The following is a 15,713-nucleotide window of genomic DNA, read 5'->3' on the forward strand; positions in this document are numbered from 1 at the left end:
TCATACAGGACTATTTGTTTGTATTTTTTTTACTATGGTATTTTTAGATTTTAATTTTCATTGAATGTAATTTGTTTGTTTTTTTTTCGTGTGTTTAAGCGGCTCAGGTTTTAAAGCCCGAGTCCATCTTTTCACAATAAACTCCAATAATAATAATAATAATAATAATAATAATAACCGAACAAAGATACATTTGTTCAGCCAAGTGTTTGGATGTAATGTAATCAATCACTTTATGACAATTTTTTTTTAAGTTGACAAAAAACGATTTTCAGTGCTTTTTGAATGTTTGAATATAATGCTGTTAGTTTTTAGCCAATGATTTTAAAATACTACAGATTTAGTAAGTATTAAACCATAAGTTATTACACTAAAATAAATTACCAAGTATAACTTGTTATTTTATATAGTCTAGGCTTTTTATTAATTAAAATTTGATTTTAATTGCCTTGACTAACTTCCTGTATGAACTAATTGCTTATTAGTCTAAAATTATGCATTCCAAAAATAAACTTAAAACGCAGTGTTTAAGGAAATGCAGCTATAAATATAATAGTTTGCAATGTTGATCGTTTTGTTTTGATGCTTTATAAAAGTTGGTAGTTCTTATCAAAACTTACTTTTAAAGGAAAATAAACAAGTAAGTTTAAAGTAAGAAATAAAACACTAATGAATAGTAATGAAAGTTTAATCGAGTTAGTAAAAATAAAACAAGTATTATGTATATTTTTCAGTTTTCTACTAAAAATTGTACCTTAGTAGCAATTTTCTACTTACTGCATAAGTACATCATTATTTGTATGTTTGAGATCTTTATCATAGATCACCACATACAGATTACTTTATTCTCTGCATCTTTTGATATTTAAATGCATTAAGTTGGTCTTTTATAATGTCGTTTAATATGAAAATTATCACTGTAATTTTACAAAATACGTTTTTATATTTCCATTTAACAATTTTTTTTCTTGTAATTTCTATTTAATCTTATAAATGTCTATTATATGATACTTTAATAAAACGATTGGTTATATAACTTTTTCATAAAATTTTTAACCACTTACTTTTAACAAGTAATTTTTCAATTTTTAAAAACTTTAGCAGTTGAATTGGAAACTCTGTTACAAAAGTTCAAAAAAAGTTCTTAGTTTTTTAATATTTAATTTTACTTATATATCATGAATGCCCAGATTTGAAACAAGTTTAATAAAAGTTATACATATAAAATAAGTTTAATGTTATTTTCATGCTAATTAAATCAAAATTGTTTTCATAATTGTTTGAAATATATACTTTAATAACAAATTATTTTCATCAAATAAAAAACACCAATTTCAGGCACACTAACAACGAATACCTTTATTAAACTATAGTTTTTTTGATGCTTGTATCTTACCATTTTATGTACAAACATCATGCAGTTTGTTTTAGTTGTTTATTTGTGTTATAATCTTTTATTACATTTATTAGACATTAAATTTATACAATCCACTAACTTCAGGTACCCTATCAACGAATAGGATGAATCTCCAGATTTGAAACGAGTAAAATAAATAAATCTAAATTAAATTTAATGTCATTTCCAAGCCAATTGGTGTGATTGTTTGAAATTTATTTAAAAATAATCAAATTGAAAAAAATCCAGGTACACTAACAACGAATAGGATGACGGTGGTCCAGTGCTTTTTGGCGGGAAAGTACTTCAACGCGAAACTCCCAAAAGCCGAACAACTTCCCGCCAACTTGGTGCAGAAGCTCGTCACCGGTATTTCCGTCAACAGCGCTTACACCTCCAAAGTTATGGTTGGTTGTTAAAATTTGAAATTAATTTGTACTCCACAAAGAATCTAGTAGTTATAAATATTACTTTTAACATATATCCATAAATATTTTACTTGTTTTCTCATTACAGTTTGTGTATAATTATAAACTGTTGTAATAATGCTGTCTGGTCTAAAAGTTCATTCGAAGTTTTTTGTGCTTCCATGAAAAATAACGTTTTTGATCTTCATCGAAAATCCACAAAATATTCTCACGAAAATCGAATTGCGGCAATGAAATGTTCAGAGAAAATAAAACTAAAATATTGTAAATAAATTGAAAAATAACATTATCATCACGCTTATGTAACCAAATAAACTATTGCGTTTGCAATCATCACACCTATGAAATATTTACTTTGTAACGTTGATCGAGTTTCGTGCATTAATTTTCAATACTTTGCGTTTTTTACATTATGAATATTTTAAAAAATGTTAATTACATATATTAACAGTTTTAACAGTTTGACTCTTTCACTAAGTTTAAATGTTTGATCTAGTAATATTTGAAATACCAGCGTAGCCGGTGTAAGCTATTAATAAATATGACTGCATATTGCCACAAACGTCACCTTTGCCGTTCAAATATTGTTTATTGTCTGGCTTACTATGCTTTAACTTGCTTAAGCTTTGTTGATGTAAAACAAACACAAATGTTCAAATTACTTTACCTGAAAAAATATAAAGAATTGATATAGCTCATGTATTAAAAGCCAAAGTTTTGGTACAAACGCCTATAAGTAGAAATAGTGTAAATTTACTAACATTTAATTAAGTAAAAACTTGTAAAAGTTTTCTAAAAATTAAATTAACTTACTTTGTATAAATAACTTAACTTCTAAACTATTCTAACTCTATAAATTTCCTAAGTGTAAAGAAGAATATGTAGTTAGGGTTTTTTTAATACTTAAAAATAAAAAGTTTCTTGTTCTTGCTATAAAAATAAGATGTCTATTTTGTATAACTAAATACATAACTTTTTAATAGATTTCTAGGTAAAAAAAGGCAGAAGTATTAGCTATAGCTTTAAATTTGTGGCCTCTACAATGTTTTTAATTAAAAGACAAAATATAGTACCTAATCAAAATGAATAGAAAGTCAACACACATTTAAACACGAGCACAATTGTGGTAATGTTGTAACATGATAAATAATTACTACTTGACGTTGACCTTGTCCATTGATAGATTTGAAATATCTGTTTAACATCAGTAATAATTGTCACAGCACTCACATGCGTACCTAAAAATAAATTAAAGTATTCTGTAGTACTTGTTTATAAATACAAATTAAAATTAGCTGTTTTTTAATCGGTACAATCATAAGGAACATCATAAACTTCAATTTGTAGAATGTATCAACAACTTGAGCAAAAAATTACTAAAGTGCTTCTTTAACAAAAAAATTATTAAAATTTTATAAATAATCTAAAAAAAAAATTTGTATTTAGTATTGTGAATACTATAATTTATAATAAAAACGCACGAGTATACACGTTAATCAATTGTTTATATTTATACAATTTTCACACTTACCGAGTATTTATGAAACACAAATTCCTGTAATATGCTGCTGATTTCGATAAAAAAACGTCTTTTATAGCGTTGGCGTTGAAGTTATTTTAAATAAAATTTTGTATAAAATTTGCACTTTTATTTAGTCACGTTCAACATTACAAAAGGTCAAGAAAAATTTTATTAAAAAAATAATTTTTAAACAGTAAATCTTTCAACTTTTTAAAGTTCACTGTTTTTACTCGGTTTTATAATCTGCCAGCTCTGCGGTTTATTTGCGATATTAAAAAAGTCCACTTTTAATAAAATTTGAAATGTTAAATTTTTAATACAAGTTTTTCAGCGTTAAGTTTTTATAATAGCAAAGTGTACATGTTGAAACTCGTAATTAATCTTTCGAACAAGTTTCAACTTCTAATTAGTCTACTGTGTATTCTGTCTGCACTCTAATACCTACTTGGATCAGCTTCTTATGATTAGATGGTTGAAATATTTAAATATTAGCTGATTAGTTTAGTCCTCTTCCATTTGTTTTAGCTTTTAGAGCTACTGTTTTAATATTCAAGACAACTATTGTCCTTTAAATGCTTTAGTTTTTAAAGTCATGCAAATTTAAATTAATTAGTTATCACAAATACTAAATACAAATCACACAAATAAATTTAAATGGTAGAATTTTGTGTTAACATTAAAGTGTCAGTTTCTAAGAAAGTAACATTGTTTCAAGTTGAAAATATGTAAAAAAAAGTTCAAAAGTTCTCTACATTATTTAGTAGTTAGAACTTAAAGTGATTAATTTGATTCCATATTTTTATTTTCTTTTAGTTGTGAAATTATTTAGCTTTTCAAAAAACACGATTATTTAGCTTTTCAGTATACAGTGTAACATATATTTTTATAGAAATTTGTGATGTTTTGTACATCTTATGTACACCTTATGTACAACAGAAGTTTGCTGAAAATTAAGCATGTTTCTATGTTGTTTCTCATAAAATTACTCATGTAAGATTCTAGCAACTATAGATTATAATTTTTAAAAGGAGTAATTAATTTCCACTTTTTAGATGACATTTTTTCTATTAGTGCATATCGACTAAATCAAGTTGAATTTAATTTATAAGCTCATTAAAAGCAATTCAACACAAGACAATTAAAAAAAATATTCAGAGAGACAACTTTTTGTTTTAAATTAAATTTATTAAGTATATATTGACGCACCAAAAATTTATTGTTATAAATTTAAACTAATTTGAAGGATTTAAGTATGAATTAATTCTGAACAATCAAAATACTTATTCTTCGGCTGTTATATTACACAACTATTCAAAATTAATAGAGATTTTAACAACTTATGCTTTTCCAATTTTAATAACAATACCACAAAACATATTTTTTGAGTATGAAAACAGTTACATAATATATACTTAGTTTTAAAACAAAAAAAAAAGTAGTTTAAGTTCTCAACGAACAATTTCAATGTTTTTGTGTTTGTTTTGAAAATAATCGAATGGAAAACCACGTTATTTCGGAAAATCCAAAATTAAAAAAGTTTAAATATAGACGCGCAAAAACAACTGCTAATAGGTGATTTTGACCTAGTTTTTCTCTATACGCTGTATTTAAAAAGTGAAAATTTTGTCTAAATTTTTTATTAAGTTCTATTCACAACGTAAGGCGACCATATAGAGAAAGTTGTGCAATTATATAAAAACATGTTTCTAATAAAAGTATTTGACTTGGACAATTTAAGTTTAAAATTTAGTTTATTGTCTTATTAAATGAAGTTTTAACTTTAAAATTGGGAATAACTCGGTTGTGTAGCTAAACTCCTGGAATTTTTTTATGCAACAGTTGTTTTTTTAAATCAAAGAAAATTTACGGTTTTTTTGTTTAATGTGCTAAATTACATATTGTAAAAAAAATGTTACAGGAAACATTTCAAAAATACCAAGTTGCGTAGTGTTATCTTATTATATAAAATTTTACAACTTTTGTATTTTTGTAGTATTAGTTTTAAGATAATTCGGAATTTTTAAAGTAAATTGAAACGTAAAAACACCGATATCAAGTTACTTTTTGATTAAACTATTTTTGTTAGTATTCTTGTTTTTTTATTAATAAATAAAAGTAGCATTTACTTGATATTTAAAATACTTTATAGTTATATAATATTAATTTATTTAGTTAATTTTTATTATCTTGTCAACTTTATGCAGTTGTTACAAAACGTGTTTTAACAGTTTTTCATGCAATAGTTTAATAAAGGTTGTTGCATAATGACACATATGATAAAATAAAATGATAAATTATCGGTTAATTTAATTTATTAAAATAAAAATCGATTTTTACAACACAACCCTATTGAGAAGCAGTCAATCTTATTAACATCTAAATATTTTGTTTGAAGTAATCTAAAGTATTATAACGTAAGATGACTATAAACTGACGTAATTACGTATGACGTAATTACTAACATCATTGTTGGCAGATCATCCTAATTTATTAAATTAAAATAAATATAAACTGAAAATAACTGAATAATAAAACATTTTGATTAATAATTAAAATAATAAATAAAAATTATGACGTCACAGCCATCAGAATAAGACGGTGGGGTCTTATATAATGATAAACAATTAAACTAAAATTAAAAAACAACTAATTAATACAGTAGCTAGAAAAATTAAAAATAACTTAAAACAAATTGTAATAAACAATTCAAATAAACATAGCGTTTCATACATTATGACATCACAGTCAATATTTTACGTCATACAGCTGACGCAATTCATAGTAACAGTTGAACCAATTAGATATAAAAATAAATAATTATTAATACATAACAACAGCCATCAGAGAGTGAGCATTGGATAAACATTTAAATAATTATGTTATAACAAATAACATAACTAACATATAACGACATTTGTCAGAGATTGAGCATTGGATAAATAGTTATGTGATAACAAATAACATAATAATAATATAACAACATAATAATATATATCTTAAAAACAACAATAATATAACAACAGCCGTCGGAGATGGAGGGCGGCCAACCGACGCAGGTGGGCAACAAGACGGAGTGCGCGTTGCTGGGTTTCGTGCACACCATTGGTCGAGATTACGATGACGTCAGGCGGGAAATAAGCGAGGAGAGCTTGTACAAGGTTTGATTGGTTGATGAGTGTTTTAGCGTAAAATTTGTTTATTTATATAAGATAATTGTTTGTTTTGAGTTCTTAAGCTTATTAGTGTTTTTTTGAATTTTAAACAATCTTTAAAAATAAGTTTTATGAATTCAAAATTTTTAAGTTTTGTGTTGTGGTAGACACATTTTTCTTATTTAATATTGTCTTAAAATTCAACCGCACGAATTTAGAATGTACGTTTAGGTCTGTATGTAATATTAGCATGTAATTAAAATTAATTGATAACTTACAAATAGTATTGTGTTTAATCTACCCATTACTGGTTAAAATTTTGCCCATATAGATCACATTGAGTTAAAAGCACAATGCTGTGTTGGTTAATGAAAACTCGCGAGAGTTCCACCCTGCTTTGACATTGGCAAGGAGTTAATTGAAAGTATGACGAATAGCCTTGTATTTTTCGCATACGAGTTCATTAAGCTCATTGTAATTCTCCAAGAAAAACTCTTGTTTTTAAGCAAAAACTGCCACACGAAATTATTTAAAAATTTCCATAATATGCATACACATTAACTACTGCATACGAAAAGAACTGAAAAGTGACTTTTGTGTTTCAAGTAAAACTCCTTGTGTTTGCAGCCTAAAAATAACACCAATGCTTTTGTTGATCTTTCAAGTTTAAATTGAGTTTACCAGCAATTGGTCAAGTTGATTTACTTGCTTTTAACCAGGTTTGTTTGGTTAAGCTGGTAGTCGTGAAATTGCAAATAGAGTCATTTTGATATAAACTACTAATGAATTTGTTAATATTTTAATGATACTTAAAGTTGCAAGACAGATTGATGTGGTTATCAAACAAAATACATAATAGTTATAGTAATAAACTACACAAAAATCAGTAAAATTTTCTGTTTTCATCACATAGAAGTTCCGATAAGAACAGCTTTAAAACTATTCTAAGAAAAACTTTTAAAGTCAATCTAACACCAAAAGTCTGCGAATTCACCAAACTTCACTGGTTGACACTAATTACCATTTAACTAATGTGTTTGAGTAACTCGAGTACATGTAAATGAATAAAAAGAAAATTTCTTACAACATTCCTTGCAACACATTGAAGTTAATTAACTTGCACTGAGTGACACCTGAACACAGAGTGCGTGTCTTGTAATATCGATCCATGCCTTTCAGGGGAATTGTACTTGACCACCCCTAGATGATGTTGCAGTGTCACAACGCCAACATGTGTGACGTCATAATAAGTTGTCACGTTGCCAACTTTCTTGCGCATCAAACTTTTCATTAAATTTGTTTTTTAACTTTGCTTAAAAGTAAATTAAAAGGTTTTTGAGGTCTTTGTAAAATGCAGTTTTAATTTTTCAAAAAAAAAACTATTATATAACAGAAATAACTTGAGATATATTAAAATTTATTACGTTCATCTTACTTCTGGTAGCTCAGAAGTTTAGTTTTTCCAAGTTTATTAATTTCACCGTAACAAGTTAACATCACAAAAATCAAGTTTATTTAAGGTCATAAAAGTTGTAAACAGTTGTTAAAAATTCTTAAATTAATTTGTGCAATATTAAAATAACAAACCAAGTTAAATTCTAATTCCTAAAGGAATAATAAAAAACAGTCAAATTAATTAAACTTCCTTTTTAATTTTTCGATTTTGTATGTACTTGTTTTTTTTGTTAAAATGATTTTAAAAAACAACTTTTAAAGTTGATTAAAGATGAATATAGGTAATAGAAATGTTTATCGTTTTGTTTTTTGTTTCCTCTAAAAAACCTCTAAACTTTCAAATCTGCAACTTCTACACATCAAATGAACTTATTTAACATTAAAATTTAACAACATCTGTTGAAAGAGTTCATTGATAGCTTAACAATAAATTTAATAATAAATATACGTTTTGTTTTTATCCCTTCAGATTATACAGAAATTTTTATGATGATTATTTCGGATGTGTATTAAATGTATTTTAATGTCATTAGTACAGTTGTCTTCTAATATCTTTTAGATTAAAAAAAAGTATAAGCAATAAACATTGTGCTTATATTGTTCAGGTTTTTAATGTATAGTTATATAACCTTTTTTTTGCGTCTTAAGTTTATTTATTAATTTATAATTAAAGTTATTTTTTTTAAAGTTTATTTTTTAATCTAAAAACATAAGTTTAATAAAACATTTCAGGTATACGTATTTATTTATACATATGTTTGATTATTTTTGTTTAAACTAGATTCTTCAATATTTTTTTTTACTAGTTTGTACCATAACGTATTTTTTTTTATCTTTTAAGAAACTGTTTTAAATAATGTTTTCAATAATGTGTTTATACATGTTTCAGGTGTACACGTTCAATTCAGTTCGCAAGTCAATGAGCACAGTACTGGAAAATCCCGACGGTAGTTTCAGGTTGTACACTAAAGGAGCCTCGGAAATCGTACTCAAAAAGTTCGTTCGTTGATGTAATCTTCTACTTACTAATATGTTATATGTTGTTTTATAACTGTCTGAAACGTATAGTTTAATATTTAAATCACTAAAATGTAAATTACCATCACATTCAAGGTGCCATTTGAAAAATATTATAAAACAATGACAAAAATAATGCAACAAAATCTACTTATTTGCATATAGAAAAAAACACCGTTTAAAAATAATGAGATTCAAAGGTTATGTGCATCTAATCTCAAATAAAAAAAAACAATACACAAAATAAAACAAAATTTGCACAAATTTGTCTGCTAATACTTGTAGTAAATAAATTTGTGCCACTAATTGTATGAGCTTAAACTTTCGTCAACAATTGCGATTTGTTATTTGATTTCTCTGCGGTCTGATAACATATGTTGCACGTTCCGATGCAAATCTGGTTTATTCGCTTTACATTGATTCGGTTTGAATCGGTATTTTTTGTTTCAGTGCTTTATTTAGAGCTGGATTCGGATTTTTTTACACCAAAATTTTTGATTCTGGTTTGGAAAAACATTGTTTGCCAAAAAATTTCTATTGAGTTTTTTTATGAGTCATTATGTTTTTTATTTTGAATAAATAAAAACATATTTAGTGTTATGTTTAAAGTTTACATTGTAATTGTACTTAAAATTATAACTTTAATTATTAGATATAAATTAGATATTATGATACTTCATTAAACATATAGTACCTAAAAAATACAAGCGTTTTGTACAAATAATTTAGAAAACTTGTTTTAGTAAGCTTAATAAAGAAAATACTAAGAAGTTTCCAACTCAATTACTTACATAAAGCAGACTAACTCCAACCCAATAAGTGCATAAAAGCTTTTTATTCAGAGACTACGCGTGTAAAACCTTGAAAAACTTTTAAACTTAACTTAATCTCAAGGGAGCCTGAATGATTCGATTTACAAATTTGAACTCTGAGACGTCGCTCAAATCAAATAACTTTCACACATGGGACTTGACCACATCATAAAATGCAGTATAATTTCATTGTACCTTGTTGAAAGGTGCCTCTTTTGTTGGCACTTATCAACATTTTTGTTGTTGAAACATGCGCTTGTTGTCACGATGGACATTTGAACTCGTGTTAAGGTCGTTTGAACTGACAATTTTTTTATTGATTTTTGAATTGCAGCTATGTACTTTGATTAACTTAAGCATACGTGGCGTGGATGTTACACTTATACAAGGTGTTTTTACGTGTGTCAATAGAGTATAAACTGACAACGTATTATTTGACATATTAATATTTATCACCAAAATGTTAGGTGCTAGAGTTAAGATCGTCATGTTAACTCCTAAAGTTTTCACCCGAAATCTACGAAGTATTTAAATTTTTTTCTTTGAAAGATGCTCAAATAAGTAAATGATAAAATTTAGTTCATTCTGATCCCAATACATTTGATTTGATTTTTTAATAAAAGACTCATGGGTTCATTTTGTAAAATTTATAAAGTGTGCCATTCTACAATTAGTTTTAGGGTAGAAACAAAACTTTATAAAAATATAAAAAGTATAAAAAAATAGCTAAAATATGTATACTATTTCAAAGGTTACCAAAAAAAAAGTAGACATATTTGTTCAGTTTATTGCTATTTGAAATTAAATTGAGATTAACCTTTCACGTAATATAAGTTTCTGCTTTGAAGTTATCAATAGCTTTTATTAATAATCTTCAGCATATCAAGCTCTAATAAGCATGAATGTTATAAAGTATTTTAAACAGTGTATATTATTAAACGTATTAAGTTCAAATAATTAATGTGTGTCCAACTGTTATTACTTATTTATGATTTAAAGTAGTTATGAAGTAAATTAAAAAAGAAAAAAACTTATTATTGCAGTTATTTCAAAAACTTTAGATTAAACGTCTGGTTTTTATTTAAAACATAAAAGTCAAGCTTTTGAGCTAACCCTCATGAAATTAACAAGACACTTCATTATAAACAAATAAAAAACTTTTTGTAATTAATCAATTTTATTGCCTACTTGCCTAGCAAACACTGAAAACTTTTTGACCTCTTTTTTCCCAATTCTCTTATCAGCAGTGCTGAAAATCAATATATGAAAATTGTGCAAAAAAGTTGGAACATTTTTAGAAAATTTCACACAACTCTGAACGCATTGTTTGACTTTTCTTTTGTTTATAAAATAATGCGTTTTAATATTCGATAAAAAAAAATGGATGTTTTATAATTTATTTTGTAACTTTACCTTTGTGAAACGGTGAACTTTTGTGAGTTTATTGGATTTTTATTTTCTTATCAATATTATTTTTCCTGTAAATTCATTTTGCAAGAGTCTTTTGTTCATCTGCGGTTTATAATTATTTTCTTCAGTCTAACTTGAAAGTCTTCCAAAATTTAGGAAAGGTAAATGCATTTCAATGATAAAAAGAATAACTTTTAATAAAGTGACATTTTTTAGATATTTTCCATTTTAAACAAGTTAGAAGTCGTGAAATAAGATGCCAATTTTTCTTCTGCTTTTTATGGATTGATCAAAATCTCATAATAAAACAATAAATAGTTTAAAAATCTGTAACTATATTAATAAACAATAAATCAATGGCTTTATTTTTCAAATAAAGACACTAATTTGCCGTATATGTATGGTAAAATTGAGTTATAGTTTTGTAGTTTTTGTGTATGTAGGTACACTTGGTTTACGTTAATAGTTTACTACAAAAATTAAAAAAAGTCTTAATTTAATAGAATTTTGATTAAAAACCTTTTAATCTTACTTTTAGGTATTACAAATCTAACAGTTTTTAGTTTATTATAAATTTATAATTTTTATTAACTTTGTAACAAGATCTAGCTATGAAATATTAATTACATTTAAAAGCTTGGTAAAATCTATAATTGTTTAATTTTCTACTTTGGAGCTTAAACTTTTTTAATTGCTTAATTTAGTTGTCAAAACCACTCATCCACAAACTTTACAATATTTAATTACTAAAACTTTACACGTAATTACAGAAATTAAACTCTTGAAATTGTTATGCCAAAAATACTTTCATAAATTTTCTGTGTATTCAGTCTAATTTTTTCCTAATTTTTTTTTTAATGTTCAACCTGATTGTTAACATTATGTTTATAAACTCAAATATGCTTTTTTTTTATTATTTTACCTTTTATACAATAAACTGAATTATAGTTGTTGCAAAGTTATGCCAAAAATTATATAAAACAAAATTGCGGTTTATTCAGCTTTTTTTTCTTTAAACCTTTTTTATGTTATATTATAAAGAACCTACTTATCAACATTATTTATACCTATACTATTGACAACTATTTTTAATAAAATAAGATGTCTCCACTATTATTTTACGTTTATTTTTAAACTGATTTACAGCAAACATTTGTTGCATACACCTAACGGGTGTGGTGTTGAAAATGTTTAAAAAATTTTTGTTATCACTTTTGTTACAACTTCCATTGTTGGAATTATATGCATTTGAATGGTTTTACGAGTTTGTTTGATCATCTTGTTTGAATGTTAAATATGTTTTGCAACATAAACTTTGAACATAATTTTATTCTAAAAAAAAATAAATGTGTTTTTCTTGATTTAAATGTTAGTTTAAAACGATTTCTGGATTAAAACGTTTTAAAGTTTAAATACTGTTTAATTTTATACTTTAATAATAAAATGTAAACTTTTTATTTTGTTATGATGTGCATTTATATATTGAAACTATGTTAAATTTAAGTCAAACTTTAGTGTAAAGTAACATGTGTAATTATTACTACAAGCATGATTCATAACTGAACATAATTTTGTTAAATTTTTTAAAGTATGTTTAAGTGTGTTTCATAATTTAAATGTTAGTAGGTTTCAAAAATGTTATAAGTTTTAAAAACGTTTCAATTTTAATTATTTTTTTATTTTCAAAAAAAAAAACCTAAATTTTGAATAATTTTTTTAAAATTTAAAATATTTTCAAAGCTTTTCAATCAAAAAATCACCAGCATTTGTTGTTAATTTAGATATGAATCTAAATATTAGAACAATATTAAATTTAAATCAAACTTTAGTGTGGAGTAGTATGTGTAATTAATACTACAAGTGTAATTCATAACTGCTTGTATATATGCTTGATTTCAGTTTTTTGTACAGTATATTTATTTAAACCAGGTTTCCCCAAACTTTTTTTCAAATGGCCCCCTTTAAAAAAATTAGAAAAGCTTTGACCCCCTCCAACATAAGTATTTAATAAACTACCTTTAAAAACACCTAAGACCTTTTTTGCTCTTTATCATTAACTCTAGAATATCTAGTGTTTGTTTCAAATTATGACCTCATGCCCCCCCCCTTTAGCCCCTTGGCGGCTCATGACCTTTTGAATATCTGTTATGGTCCCAAGGGGGCCGCTTGACCAACTTTGTGAAACCCTGTTTTAAACCATATTTACTTGCTAATTTAAGATGCAACATTTTTTAAAATAAAATGTTGATATCATACAAATGTTTTAAAAACTTTTTTTTATCATATTAAAAATACCGAAATAGTTCAGAACTATGTTAACTTCTACTTCTCTGAGTTAAAAAACCTCTTACTGCCATAACAAATTGAATTAAAAAAAAAAACTAAATATTTTAGTGAATTTAAATTGATAGTATTGTAAAAAATAACAAAATTATTTTTTTGTAATTCATAAACATATTAATACTACATATTAATAATAAACTTATATCTCACTCTCAATTTTTCATTTTACACATTTAATTGTTACAGCTTTGTGAGTACTATCAACAAACTGAATGCTAATTAAAATAATGTTCTACTCATTTTTTTCACTTCTATTAAACAATATAGTTTTAAATTGTTATATTTACTTTTTATGTTTTTGCTAATAAATGTGTTTAACTGAATTCAGTTCGTTTCTTATTTCATTTCAAACAAGGGAAACTTGTTATGATTAGAATGAAACTTGATTCCTCCACTAATTTATTTTTTATCCAAACTTAACTTTTTAATTTTTTTCAAATAACTTATCATAATATTTTACACTTCTCAAATCAAACCGGTGCAAAAGCGCCCTAAATAACATTATCTAAACCAGTTATTCTTAACTTTTTTTTTCATATTTTACCTTTTTTTAAAGGGTTATTACCAAATTTACCCACTACTTACTCAAACCCTGTCTGAGAAATCTTTATCCATTCTAACCTTTTGAAACTGAAAACTCATATAACTAACTATCATCTAAACATTACGTTGTTAATATCAATAACACAAGTCAAATCAAACAGGTGCACGTCTATCGTAGACGAGGAATTTAATATTTTTCATTTTTTTCTACCAAATTAAAAACTCAGTAACGCCCAAAAAATTATTTTTCAACAGCATGCTAGTCCAAAAAAGTTTTAAATAATATGTACAATTTATTTTAGTTTTTTTTATTCTAAACAACTTTCAAACAGGTGCACGTCAATCGTGGGAAGTAGTATTATGATTTTAAAAGAAATTTTTACAGATGCATATAAGTTTTTTATGCATCATCATCTCCACAACACTACTTATTAAAACCCTGTTTGAGAAGACTTTATGTGCTCTGACTTTTTGAAACCATAAACTCACATAAAAACCACTCAAACTCAAACAGGTGCACGTCTATCATTGGAGAGGACGGTTTATTTAAATGCATTTGAACAATAGTTTGATTCAAATAGAGGTCAAAATCTAAAGTGAAATAGTATTACTGTATACCTTCACCAGTGCTTATAGATTAAGTTATTATAGATGAAACTGAAAACTCATATAAAAAGAATATAAATATCTTATGAAATAATAATTTTTCTGTTTGAGTATATCATTCAAAACAGGTGCACGTCGATCATAGAATCAAACAGATACTACTGATATGAACACTACTGATTGAGACTACTCAATCAAACAGATGCACAGCACATCTATAAATATCTTGTGAAATAAAAATAATTTAATGTGAAATATCAAAACAGATGCACGTCCATCATAGGCGAGGACGGGGAGCCGAAGCAGTTCACGGCGTACGACCGGCAGGACGTGGTCAACTCGGTCATCCAGCCGATGGCGGGAAACGGGTTGAGAACGATCGCGCTGGCGTACAAGGACATCGGGAAGGACGAGGTAAGTGACTGGGACGCGGAGAACGAGATCATCAGGGACCTGACGTGCATCGGCATCACGGGCATCGAGGATCCCGTCAGGGATGAGGTGAGGATTGTTTTGTGTAGTGAGAAATGAAAAATGTAGTGAGAAATGAAATAATATATATATTAAAATATTTTTAGATAATATTTGAAAACTTATAGAGTATTCTTCACGTATTTTTAAAAGTTATTGGGTTGGAATAGTTTTTAGATTTGTCTTTATGTATTTAAAGTTTGAATAATTTTTCACTCATATCGAGGATCCCGTCAGAGATGCGGTATATTTTGTAATTTATAATTTGAATATAAGTTTTTATATGAATGTAAGTTGTTTATATGTAAGCGTAAGTCTGTTTTTCGTTTTAAATTTTATCATATATTTTATAAGCTTTTTAATGGTTTGTGTAGGTTGTTGAAAATTAATTATTCTTTACTTGGTGTCGAGGATCCCAAAAGATTAGGTTAGATTTTTTTTGTGCAAATTAATATGATTAACTGAGCAAACTTGTGTTTAAAACTAATAAATTGTGGATATATTTCTTTTAAATGTGTTTTAAAAAATGAGTAGTTTTAACTTTTTAAGTTTTTGTCA

At 26.0% G+C, this 15,713-nt stretch overlaps 1 protein-coding gene across 1 annotated transcript in view; it reads left to right on the plus strand.

Annotated features, from left to right (window-relative positions):
* Positions 1-15,713, plus strand: part of LOC145838684 (plasma membrane calcium-transporting ATPase 2-like) — a 57,508-nt gene that overhangs the window by 17,509 nt on the left and 24,286 nt on the right. The window contains exons 9-12 of the mRNA XM_082946312.1: positions 1,646-1,803; positions 6,370-6,504; positions 8,843-8,949; positions 14,951-15,185. Of these exons, the coding sequence (XP_082802438.1) occupies positions 1,646-1,803; positions 6,370-6,504; positions 8,843-8,949; positions 14,951-15,185 (635 nt within the window). The remainder of the gene's footprint in view (positions 1-1,645; positions 1,804-6,369; positions 6,505-8,842; positions 8,950-14,950; positions 15,186-15,713) is intronic.

The sequence above is a fragment of the Thalia democratica genome, chromosome 6 (genome assembly GCF_965202585.1).
Source record: "Thalia democratica chromosome 6, ktThaDemo2.hap1.1, whole genome shotgun sequence".
NCBI classification, from domain to species: Eukaryota; Metazoa; Chordata; class Thaliacea; order Salpida; family Salpidae; genus Thalia; species Thalia democratica.